Source organism: Triticum urartu, chromosome 5 (assembly GCF_003073215.2).
Source record: "Triticum urartu cultivar G1812 chromosome 5, Tu2.1, whole genome shotgun sequence".
NCBI classification, from domain to species: Eukaryota; Viridiplantae; Streptophyta; class Magnoliopsida; order Poales; family Poaceae; genus Triticum; species Triticum urartu.
Genome location: NC_053026.1, coordinates 364,875,743 through 364,887,380, shown reverse-complemented (window position 1 = coordinate 364,887,380; position 11,638 = coordinate 364,875,743). Strand labels below are relative to the sequence as shown.

The window sequence follows — 11,638 nt, the reverse complement described above, 5'->3', positions numbered from 1 at the left end:
AGCCCAAAGCTGAACATCTCCCAAGGGCACCACTGAGTAGGTTCACCATAGAACCTAATGCACAGAGAGATGCAAGTGGGTTATACTGTCTGCAGATTTACTTACTGTTGTTTCACTATCAGTGCTCTATGATTTTGTCTCTTATTGGATAGATACATTTTTTATATATAAACATGTGGATGGTGATGTTATTTCACCATTGCTACACTGAGTATCTTGGCTTTTCTGGATGTTGATGGGTTTAGCACGTTACGAGATAGCTCATAATCCATGACTAGATTGCTGATGCTGCTGCTGTGCCCTAGCTAGCTCATAGTCCATTAGGTGATATCATTTCACAAAGGGGTCAGATGTGCTGACAAAGATGCATATTCGTCACACACTTTTACTGCATATCATTGGATCACCTAATGGGGACCCGAATTGCAATAACTTTACTACCTGAAAAGAAATTGCACGTAATGATGGTGATGTTATGTCATCTGATTTACTCTCCCACAGTCCTACATATGTTAAATAAAAAATGAAGCATATACTTCTGTGTGAAGCATTGTCCCCAAGGCTCTCCTAGATTGCGTTTAAGATTCTTTTGATCCAGAGCCAGAATGATTTCATCGCAGCAGCCATCCAACCATTCCTTGTAGCTTGATAAACTGAACACCGGCCGACAGGTACATTGTACTGCATGACTTGTTGTAATCCATATCTTGTTAGAGCTAGCTTGTATTTCTTTGTCTGCTAAGCCTGCCAGGGATGCTTAACATAGTGTGCTACTCCCTCCGTTCCAAATTACTCGTTGCAGAAATGGATGTATCTAGAACTAAAATACATCTAGATACATCCATACCTGCGGCACGTAATTCGGAACGGAGGGAGTACTTTTCAGATGAAATGGTTTACTATGTAATGCTTTAGTTTAACCCCTTAACCTACTTGACATTGTAATTGGTTATTCTATACAGGTTGACTTTGGAAGTGAATGTGAGACGCCGATATTCTACTATTAAAAATTTCAGTTTTACTCCTTCCCAAACAAAATAATATTGGAACTCTTCCCCTTGAAGAATTACTGTAGCACACATAAAGTTGAAGAAATAATGCCTCACAATAAAAGGCTCAAAAATTTCAAACTGAGAGGTCATAAGCCTTTTTTGGAAAAGGAAGGATAAACCTCCCGGCCTCTGCATTCTCAGATGCATGCCGCCCTATTTTATTGAAGTTGATACAAGGCGAGGAGGCTAGAATCATCAACAAGCAGAGTACATGTGACATTGTGGCTTAATAGGAATAATAGATTACTCGTATAAACAAAGAATTACTTCTTTTTCGGGAGCCCATTCGCACGAACCTCAAAGTTAAGCATGCTTGGCTTGGAGAGATTTGAGGATGTGTGATCGACTGGCAAGTTGATCCCGGGTGTGCACGAGTGATTGGTCTATGGGGCCAGTCTAGATCCTGTCATGCATAATAGCCGGGAACCGGTGGCCGTGGCCGGAGCGTTGCAAATAGTATCAGAGTTGACCCTCTGGTTACATGGGCCTGTGTGGGTTAGTTGTTGGGGAACGCAGTAATTTCAGAAAAAATCCTACGCACACGCAAGATCCATCTAGGTGATGCATAGCAACGAGAGGGGAGAGTGTTGTCCACGTAACCTCGTAGACCGTAAGTGGAAGCGTTATGACAACGCGGTTGATGTAGTCGTACGTCTTCACGATCCGACCGATCCTAGCACCGAAGATACGGCACCTCCGTGATCTGCACACGTTCAGCTCGGTGACGTCCCACGAACTCTAGATCCAGCTGAGGTCGAGGGAGAGTTGCGTCAGCACGATGGCATGGTGATGGTGATGATGAAGCTACCGGCGCAGAGCTTCGCCTAAGCACTGCAACGATATGACCGAGGTAGAAATCTGTGGAGGGGGGCACCACACGGCTAAGACAACTGTCAACTTGTGTGTCTATGGGGTGCCCCCCTCCCCCGTATATAAAGGAGTGGAGGAGGGGAGGGCCGGCCCTCTCTATGGCGTGCCCCAAGGGGGATTACTACTCCTAGTAGGAGTAGGTTCCCCCCATTCCCTAGTTGGAGTAGGAGAAGAAGGAAGGGGAAGAGGGAGAGAAGGAAAGAGGGGGGCGCCGCCCCCTCCCTAGTCCAATTCGCACCAGCCCATGGGGGGGCCCGCAGCCACCCCTTGAGGCCCTTCTCTCCTTTCCCGTATGGCCCATTAAGGCCCATTACTTTCCCGGTGAATTTCCGTAACTCTCCAGTACTCCGAAAAATACTCGAATCACTCGGAACCTTTCCGATGTCCGAATATAGCCTTCCAATATATCGATCTTTATGTCTGGACCATTTCGAGACTCTTCGTCATGTCTGTGGTCTCATCCGGGACTCCAAACAACCTTCGGTACATCAAATCACATAACTCATAATACAAATCGTCATCGCACGTTAAGCGTGCGGACCCTACGGGTTCGAGAACTATGTAGACATGACCGAGACACATCTCCGGTCAATAACCAATAGCGGAACCTGGATGCTCATATTGGCTTCTACATATTCTACGAAGATCTTTATCGGTCAAACCGCATAATAACATACGTCGTTCCCTTTGTCATCGTATGTTACTTGCCCGATATTCGATCGTCGGTATCATCATACCTAATTCGATCTCGTTACCGGCAAGTCTCTTTACTCGTTCCGTAATGTATCATCCCGCAACTAACTCATTAGTCACATTGCTTGCAAGGCTCATAGTGATGTACATTACCGAGAGGGCCCAGAGATACCTCTCCGATAGACGGAGTGGCAAATCCTAATCTCGATCTATGCCAACCACAAAAACACCATCGGAGACACCTGTAGAGCATCTTTATAATCACCCAGTTACGTTGTGATGTTTGATAGCACACAGGGTGTTCCTCCGGTATTCGGGAGTTGCATAATCTCATAGTCAGTAGAAATAAAACTGAACGATCATTATGCTAAGCTAACGGATGGGTCTTGTCCATCACATCATTCTCTAACGATGTGATCCCGTTTATCAAATGACAACACATGTCCATGGCTAGGAAACTTAACCATCTTTGATTAACGAGCTAGTCAAGTAGAGGCATACTAGGGACACTCTGTTTGTCTATGTATTCACACATGTATTAAGTTTCCGGTTAATACAATTCTAGCATGAATAATAAACATTTATCATGATATAAGGAAATATAAATAACAACTTTATTATTGCCTCTAGGGCATATTTCCTTCATCAGCGGCACAGACTTGTACATGGTGCATGTGGCCCGTCGTGGCACACGGCATGGGCAGATGTGGATGCTGACACTGGTGTGCATAGACGTGTGGTAAGAGGGGACGTTCCTAACTTAATATGTATGATAGACTACTCATATAAACAAGGAATTCCTTATTTTTCAGTAGCCCATTGTGACATCCTGACTTAATAGGAATGATAGACTACTCATATCAACAAATTCCTTCTTTTCCGGAAGCCCATTGTGACATCTTTGCTTAATAGGAATGATAGACTGCTAATATCAAAAATAAATTCCTTATTTTTTAGGAGCCCGTTGTGGGGCCAGTCTAGATCCCGCTAGGCGTAACGGCCGGGAACCGATGGCTTTGGTTGGGGCGTTGCAGTAAAAGACATAGACAACTATGACAGAACCATTACAAGATATGAAGAGACCACCTATGACAGAACCATTGCAAGATATGGAGACCAGCTCGCCGCAGCTGTCCATCAGCTGGGCTTTGCCGGTGGCCTTGTCCGGTGGGATCGGAAAGAGAGAGAAAGAGGAAGGAGGATACAGGGAGAGGCAACAGCTAGGGTTTCGCCTAAGCCGCCTCCTGGAGTGACACGGGCATCCTTTTTTTTTCTCAAGGGCGAGATCAGGGTTCACAAACCTTGTACTACACTTAAGTTTTTACATTCATCAAGTTTGTGGAAAGAACTTTCAACTAATTAAAGAAGGGTGTGGCTACATCTCAATCGATTAAGAAATGACTATTTCTCAATCAGCTGACATCACCATAAGATATTTTTCTTTTCTTTTTTCCTTTTCGAAATCTCAAAAAGGAAAAAAAATCTGCATGAATCACTGCATAGATCCAATGGTTTAGGATTTGGTTGAGAAATAGAAATCCTGATTCAAAAAAACCTCTTAATCTCAAACTTTCGTACAAAGATAAAGAAAGATATAGATGGTTCATCGCAAAGTACATAGTTCATCACGAGCTAAAACTTCAAAACAACGGTGTTTGCAATAGTTTAATAGATTTTTGTTTTGAGTGATTTTTTGATTAGTTGGTTTTGAGTGCTTTTTACAGAATTAGTTCAAGCGTAAATCTAATTTAATAATACCAACATGATTTAACTGGATTGTATAAACCCCCATATTCAAAAACACCATTGCTACACTGAGTATCTTCCTTGGCCTTTTTGGGTGTTGTTGGGTTTAGCACGTTACGAGATAGCTCACAATCCATTACTAGATTGCTGCTGCTGCGCCATCGCTCATAGTCCATTGATGATATCATTTCACAAGGGGTCAGATGTGCTGATAAAGATGCATTCGTCACACACTTTTACTGCATGTCATTGGACATGACCCAAATTGTAATAACTTTACTACCTGAAAATTTATGCCGGTAGTGATGGTAATGTTATGTCATCTGATGTACTCCTCTCCCACAACCCTAAATATATTAAATCAAATGTACCCACCTCTAGAAATATCTAAAAAGTTAAATTAAATATGGAGGAGCACGATACAGGCGTTAACGGAGCTCGCTGGCGCGGTGTCAAAGGGCACAATATGTAGATGAAGCCTGGAAGCAATGGTTGGTGTGGCTCCAGCCAGGGCAGAGTTTACAGTTCTTTTTATCTGTACCAAAGCATGGGTATTCGATAATAAATGGTGAGGATGCCCTCCAAAGTCCCAATGTTATCTTGGGTCTCATCTAATGAAGCATTGTCCCCAAGGCTCTGCTAGATTGTGTTTAAGATTCTTTTGATCCAGAGCCACAATGGTTTCATAGCAGGTAACTTGAAAAACTGAGCACCGGCCGACAGGTGCATTGTACATACCTAACTTGTAATTCAAATGGCCAATTTGTTTTTGTTTAGAGCTAGCTTGTCTTTCTTTGTCTGCCCAGCCGAGCCTGCCAGGGATGGTTAACATGGTGTGCTATTTTTCAGAGGAAGTAGTTTACTATAGAATGCTTTAGTTTAACTCAACTTACCTTCCTGGTTGACATTGTCGTTTGTAATTCTAAACAGGTTGACTTTGGAGGTTAATGTGATACACTGATACTCTACTCTTAAAATTTCCAGTTTTATTCGTCTGTAAACAAAAAATATATTGGACTAGGAGTCTCTTCCTCTTGAAGAGTTATTTCAGCAAACACAAAGTTGAAGAAATAGTTAAAATAAACTGCATCCATTTCCGCTCCGAAACTGTCTAAAAAAAAGATAGTTTCTGGACTGTCCATCTCAGTTTTTGGTTCGGATAGGACAAAAAAAAATCCTGTTACATTCCCGTTCCTACTTTTCAACTTAAACAAGATAATTAGGGACCTTCCACCCAGATTCGACCTGCCACCTACCCTCTATCGTCATTAGGAGGAAGTGGCACATTACAAGGGCTGCCACCTATGAGGTATAAAATGTGCGTTGGACATTAACTTCTTTTTTCTGTCTTGAAATAAGTTAGGTATACATATTAATTTTCGGTATCTGTTTAAGTTATGTAGTACTATGTTAGAGTACGTAATGGGCCTAATGGCCTGGGCTGGCGGTATAGCCCATTAGTCTTAGGGTTAATTAGAGATAAGGGTCGCTTACTTAGGGGTCAAGTAAGCCTTGCTTGGGAGTCAAGTAAACCTCTCTATATAAAGAGAAGAGATGTATCAATCTAATCAAGCAAGAATTAAGAAGGAAATCCCTTCCATCTTGCCCGGCCGTGGGCAAAAGGCCCTGGGCCGGCCCTCTCGCGCCCTCCTTCTAGCAGCGCCATAACAATTTGGTATCAGCTAGCTTCGGTTCGATCATGTCTTCACCGCCGCCCAACCCGTCTCTTCCGCTGCCGGTCACCTCGTCGGAGGCGACCACCACGACCGTCGCCCCACTCCTGCCCGCATTGGGATTCTCCGTTGCGCCCTCTCCTGTCGTCCTCACCCCGGAGGAGGTGTCCGGGGCACTGCGGGACCTAACACAGGCGGTCCAGGAGATCCGCCTGTTCTTGGCCGGGTCCTACGGGCCGCACCCGGTTGCGCCGCCCATCACCGCTACCGCGCCGCCGTGGCTGCCACCGCACCAGGCGTCCCCCGCCGCGCTCGCCGGGCTGCCGCTGCAACTGCCATCCACCGCCCCGTCCTGGCTGCCGTGGCAGCCACCGCACCAGGCGGCCTCCGCCGGGCTGCAGCAGCCGCTGCAGCTGCCATCCACCACCACCACCGCCCCGTCCTGGCTGCCGTGGCAGCCGCTGCACTAGATGGCCTCCGCCGCGCTCACCGGGCCGCTGCAGCAGCTGCTATCCACCGCCACCACCGCCTCGCCTTGGCTGCAGTGGCAGCCACCGCTCCGCCCTGGCTGCAGTGGCAGCCACCGCTCCTGGCGACCTCCGCCGCAGCAGCCGCTGCAACTGCAGCAACCATCCCAGGTCAGCTCCGGCCCCGCATCGACCGCGCCGATGGGAGTCCCGATCCACCAGATCAAGTTCCTGCCGTCGCCATCACCACTTCCCCAGGGCGTCCCCATCCAGCAGATCAAGTTCCCGCCGTCGCCGTCACCGCTTGCAGCTTGGATCACTACCCGCCATGTGTCGGCGGCGGTGAGGCTGCAGGCTACTGCACGCGGCCTCCTAGCGCGTCGGCGTGTGCGGGAGTTGCTTGGTCTGCAGCTGCCGCTCCTCCCAGTTGCGCTTCGCTGCGCAAAGGACCTCGATCTCGTCCACTGCGCCGGGGATCTTGGGCATGCTATTTTCCCCACGGACAGCGCCCTCAAAGTCTGCGACATCGGCGGTTCGGGAGGCGCACCCCTCCTCGCCATTCTCCATCGACAGCCCTCCACTCTTCTATGTGCGGTGCCGACCAACAGCCGTCCGGCAGGGAGAAGGCATGGTGTCACCGACAGGAGCGCACCGCGTAGCACCACTACATTCCGCCACCGGCCGCCGCGAGGGCGCCTCTGCTGGTCGCTCTTGCGACCACTTCCAGGTGGCCATACACATGCACTCCTTTGTCCAGATGGTGTCCATGGGATCCAGGTGGCTGTACACGTGCACGTCCGACGTGCGGATGGTATCCACTTTTTGTTAAGAGGTCCAAAATAAATCATCCCAGTCCATTTCAGGTTGAGAGTAATAAAACAAGCCGAGATGTAAAAGGCTTGTTTTTAGGTGTTAGGTATGTGTTGCGTCGAGTCATGGTTATAAGTTGGTTAGGCTGCAGTTCGAGGACAATCTGCATGTCCAGGTGGGGTGTAGTGTTAGAGTACGTAATGGGCCTAATGGCCTGGGCTGGCGGTATAGCCCGTTAGTCTTAGGGTTAATTAGAGATAAGGGTTGCTTGCTTAGGGGTCAAGTAAGCCTTGCTTGGGAGTCAAGTAAACCTCTCTATATAAAGAGAGGAGATGTATCAATCTAATCAAGCAAGAATTAAGAAGGAAATCCCTTCCATCTTGCCCGGCCGTGGGCAAAAGGCCCCGGGCCGGCCCTCTCGCGCCCTCCTTCTAGCAGCGCCATAACATACTATCAGTTTGTGAGGATAGAAAAGATGAATTATAAAATTGTGACCAATTTAATTTGAAGAAAGACAGGCAAGTCTTGTATACTACTCCCTCCGTCCACAATTATAAGATGTCTTAGATATTTCAATATGGAGTACCTATGGATTAAAATGAGTGAACAAACACACTAAAATGCGTCTATATACATCCGAATCAGAAAAAAGTTAGAACATCTTATAATAGTGAACAGAGGGAGTAGTTTGTATGGACAACTTTATTGCATATTTCACTTGAACAAGTCTACTGCCATTGCTCTCCTAGATTGTGTTTAAGATTCTTTAGATCCATACTTTTTAAAAAAAGGAAAGGAAAACACCTGTTTGATTAGCAGCAGCAAACATGTAACTGACGGGCAGGTTCGATGTACATAACCCGAGGGGTTTGTTTAGAGCTTATTTGCATCTGTTTGTCTTACAAGCTTGCCTTTTGGGAGCTTATTTACATGTTCAGGCTCTCCTAGATTGTGTTTAAGATTCTTTTGATCCAGAGCCAGAATGGTTTACATAGCAGCAGCCATCCAACCATTCCCTGTAGCTTGAAAAACTGAACACTGGCCGACAGGTACATTGTACTACATAACTTGTAATTCAAATGGCCAATTTGTTTTTGTTTAGAGCTAGCTTGTCTTTCTTTGTCTGCCAAGCTTGCCAGGTTATCATACTGTGCTACTTTTCAGATGAAGGTGTTTACTATGGAATGCTTTAGTTTGACTCCTTACCCTCCTGCTTGACATTCTAATTTGTTATTCTAAACAGGTTGACTTTGGAGGTTAATGTGATACACTGATACTCTACTCTAAAAAAGATCAGTTTTATTTTTTCATGAACAAAAAGATATTGGGTATCTTCCTATCGAAGAAATTTTGCAGCAAATATAAAATTGAAGAAATATTGAGAAAATATTTCAAACTAAATGTTCCATTAAGAACTTCCGATCCAACATCCACTCACAGTAAAGGCTCAAGTATTTCAAGCTGAGAGATCAGAAACCTTGCCTTAGGAAAGTTTTACATTCAACTGGTTCGTGGAAGGACTTTCAACTAATTAAAGAAAACTTCCTAATCTCAAACTTTTGGAGCAAAAAAGAGGCTATAGATGATTCATCACTAGCTAAAATTTCATGAGAAGAGTGTTTGCAACTGTTTATAGAGTTTTGTTTTAAGTGTTTATTACGGAACTAGTTCAAGTGTAATTCAAATTTAGTAACACCAACATGATTTATTTATTTATTTAACGATTCAGAATCCCAACATGACTTAACTAACCCCCATGTTTGGTTGAAATATTTTTCTGTTATAGCCCAACAGGCTAAACATGCAATACAAGTAATCCATATTGCACTCTCTGTTGGAAAAGGCAGTGCCTAGGAGGCGCCTAGGCACGCCTAGGCGCTAGGCGATGGCCAAACGCCTCACCTAGGGCATAAATGGAAGTCTAGGAAGGGCAAGCAACAAATTGTTTACCCAAGCGAGAAATCATGCCATATTGCACTAAAATGCCAAACATGACACATTCAAATGGTAGTAGCTGGTAGTTACCTTATTTATCTGGCCTAAATTAACATCAATACACATATAGTAAGCCCAATAACCCTGATAGTAGAAGCTATATTACTGCCTAGGCCATGCCTAGGACGCTTAAGCACCGCCTAGGCACTAGGCGAAGGCCAACCGCCTCGCTTACGCCTACCGCCTTTTCCAACCTTGATTGCACTTGTCAGATCTTTGTTCTCATATTCCTTTCAACAAGAAGCCATGCTTCCACATTCAATTCCATATTCTACGGAAGAAAATTTGCATCCATTTCCGCTCCGAAACTAACCAAAAAGAGATAGCTCCGGGTTGTCTGTCTCAGTTTTTGGTCCGGATAGGACAAAAAGAACTGGTTCCTACTTTCAACTAGAATGAGATAATTATATTGGTAGAAATTTCAATTAGGGTATGGGACCTTCCACCCAGATTCGACCTGTCACCCTCTATTGTCATTGGGAAGAAGTGGCACATTACAAGGGCTGCCATCCAGCTATGAGGTATAAATGTGCATTGTACATTTACTTCTTTTTTCTTCTGAAGAAAAGTTAAATGTACATCCTAATTTGTTGCTATCTGTTTAAATTTTGCAGTGTCAGTTTGCGTGGACAGAAAGAAGAATTACAAAGTTGTGACAAATTTAATTCGAATGAAAACGGTAGCTCTTCTATAGTTTGTATGGACAACTTTATTGCAGATTTCGTATGAACAAGACTACTGCCATTGCTCCCCTAGATTGTGTTTAAGATTCTTTGGATCCAAACATTTCTAAAAAGGGAAAGGAAAACACTGATCGATTTGCAGCAGCCAACATGTAACTGACGGGCAGGTTCGATGTACATAACCGGATGGAGCTTACTTGCATCTGTTTGTCTGCTAAGCTTGCGTTTTGGGAGCAGGGTTTCAGTTGACATTCACAACTGTGCTGACCTTGCATAACAAGTGGTAGTTGACTATAGAAGTTATTGTGATACCCCTGTACAAGTAATTGGTGCTGACTTTCCTACCTCCTCAAATAAAATATAACCTAATGTTTGACATTGGCTTAGTTAGGTGCCCTACATGCTCTATTTACGTTATCCCTAAACGGCTAAACCAGACAAGCCATGTTGTGTCAACAAAGCAAACATTGCAGATACATGCTGTGCTTACCATTTTGTGTTACTCATGTCAACCCTTTGGTGGACATATAGGAATGGTTTGCGCCGGCGATATTTTTGAGCTGTTTAATCCTTGAATGGAAAACTAAAATTAGGTATCTGCACTATAACATGAGATTTCTTTGGTACCCATGGTAGTGGCTCTATCTGGTATCCCATTGGGAGCTTAGTCATCCTTATCATAAACTTCTTTTATTTATCCATCGTGCGGTGCAGATGATACTGCAATGCGATTACCCTATTATTTATCATCGGGTCAATCCGGCGTCAGGAAATTGAACTTAGATTACTCCAGGATCACATAAGACTTTCTTTTCTTTATGCAGACATGGACGCAGCGATAAGTTAGTTTATGGAAATATGTGCACAAGCATGGCATTGAAAGAAGCCTCATCAACTGACACAGCCCACATAGAAGGCGCCTATATAAACTGTACTACTACAAACTCCAAAAACCCAACACAAACCAGAGTTTGGGATTCCAAATCCAAGAGGCAGCCACATTTCTATATCATCAGAAGATGAGGGTGGGCGCTCATGATCTGAAGCTCAAGGGGCTCAAGAGGTCTCTCAAGGAGCACAAGGCCAGGCTCTACATCATCCGTCGATGCGTCGTGATGCTCCTAAGCTGGCATGACTGATCAAGCGATTCGGAGTGAATTTCTTCACAGTTTCTCTTACTTCTCTATCTGACTGGCCAGCCTAGTGGCTGAAATTTTGGGTCTCTATCTCTGATGTATGTAACAGCTGTATATAACCTGTCAAAGTAGGAGGACTGGAAATCAATGGCAACTTCTTTCTTGATGTGGTATCTCCAGAAATTTTCTGAGGTTTATACCCTTTTTTCCTCTTGCTTCTTCTAAAAAATGACATGCATTTTGATGCGTGTTTGAAAAAAAAAAAAAGGAAACCAAATTTTGCTTGGCATGCGGAATATCATCTACTGTAGCACTTACCACAGGTGCAGTGCAGGGAGGTGAGACCAACAGATTTGATATGGAATTTGTCACCCCCATCATTAGTTGGTACCATTTCCAAGTCTGAGGCTGATGGCTTTTGATGCTTGATTCTCAATGCACCGATTTCTCTGAATGCTCACACTCACTCTCCTCTTATCAAACCTGCACCGAGTGTGATATCTCAGCAGTTTA

The 11,638-nt window shown here is 44.7% G+C and overlaps 1 protein-coding gene across 1 annotated transcript; it reads left to right on the top strand.

Moving 5' to 3' along the window:
• Positions 1–10,926: 10,926 nt before the first annotated feature.
• Positions 10,927–11,291, top strand: LOC125556010 (small polypeptide DEVIL 4-like). The gene has a single exon (XM_048718813.1). The coding sequence runs from the start codon at positions 11,009–11,011 to the stop codon at positions 11,126–11,128; it is 120 nt and encodes a 39-aa protein (XP_048574770.1). The 5' UTR covers positions 10,927–11,008; the 3' UTR covers positions 11,129–11,291.
• The last annotated feature ends 347 nt before the right edge of the window (positions 11,292–11,638 follow it).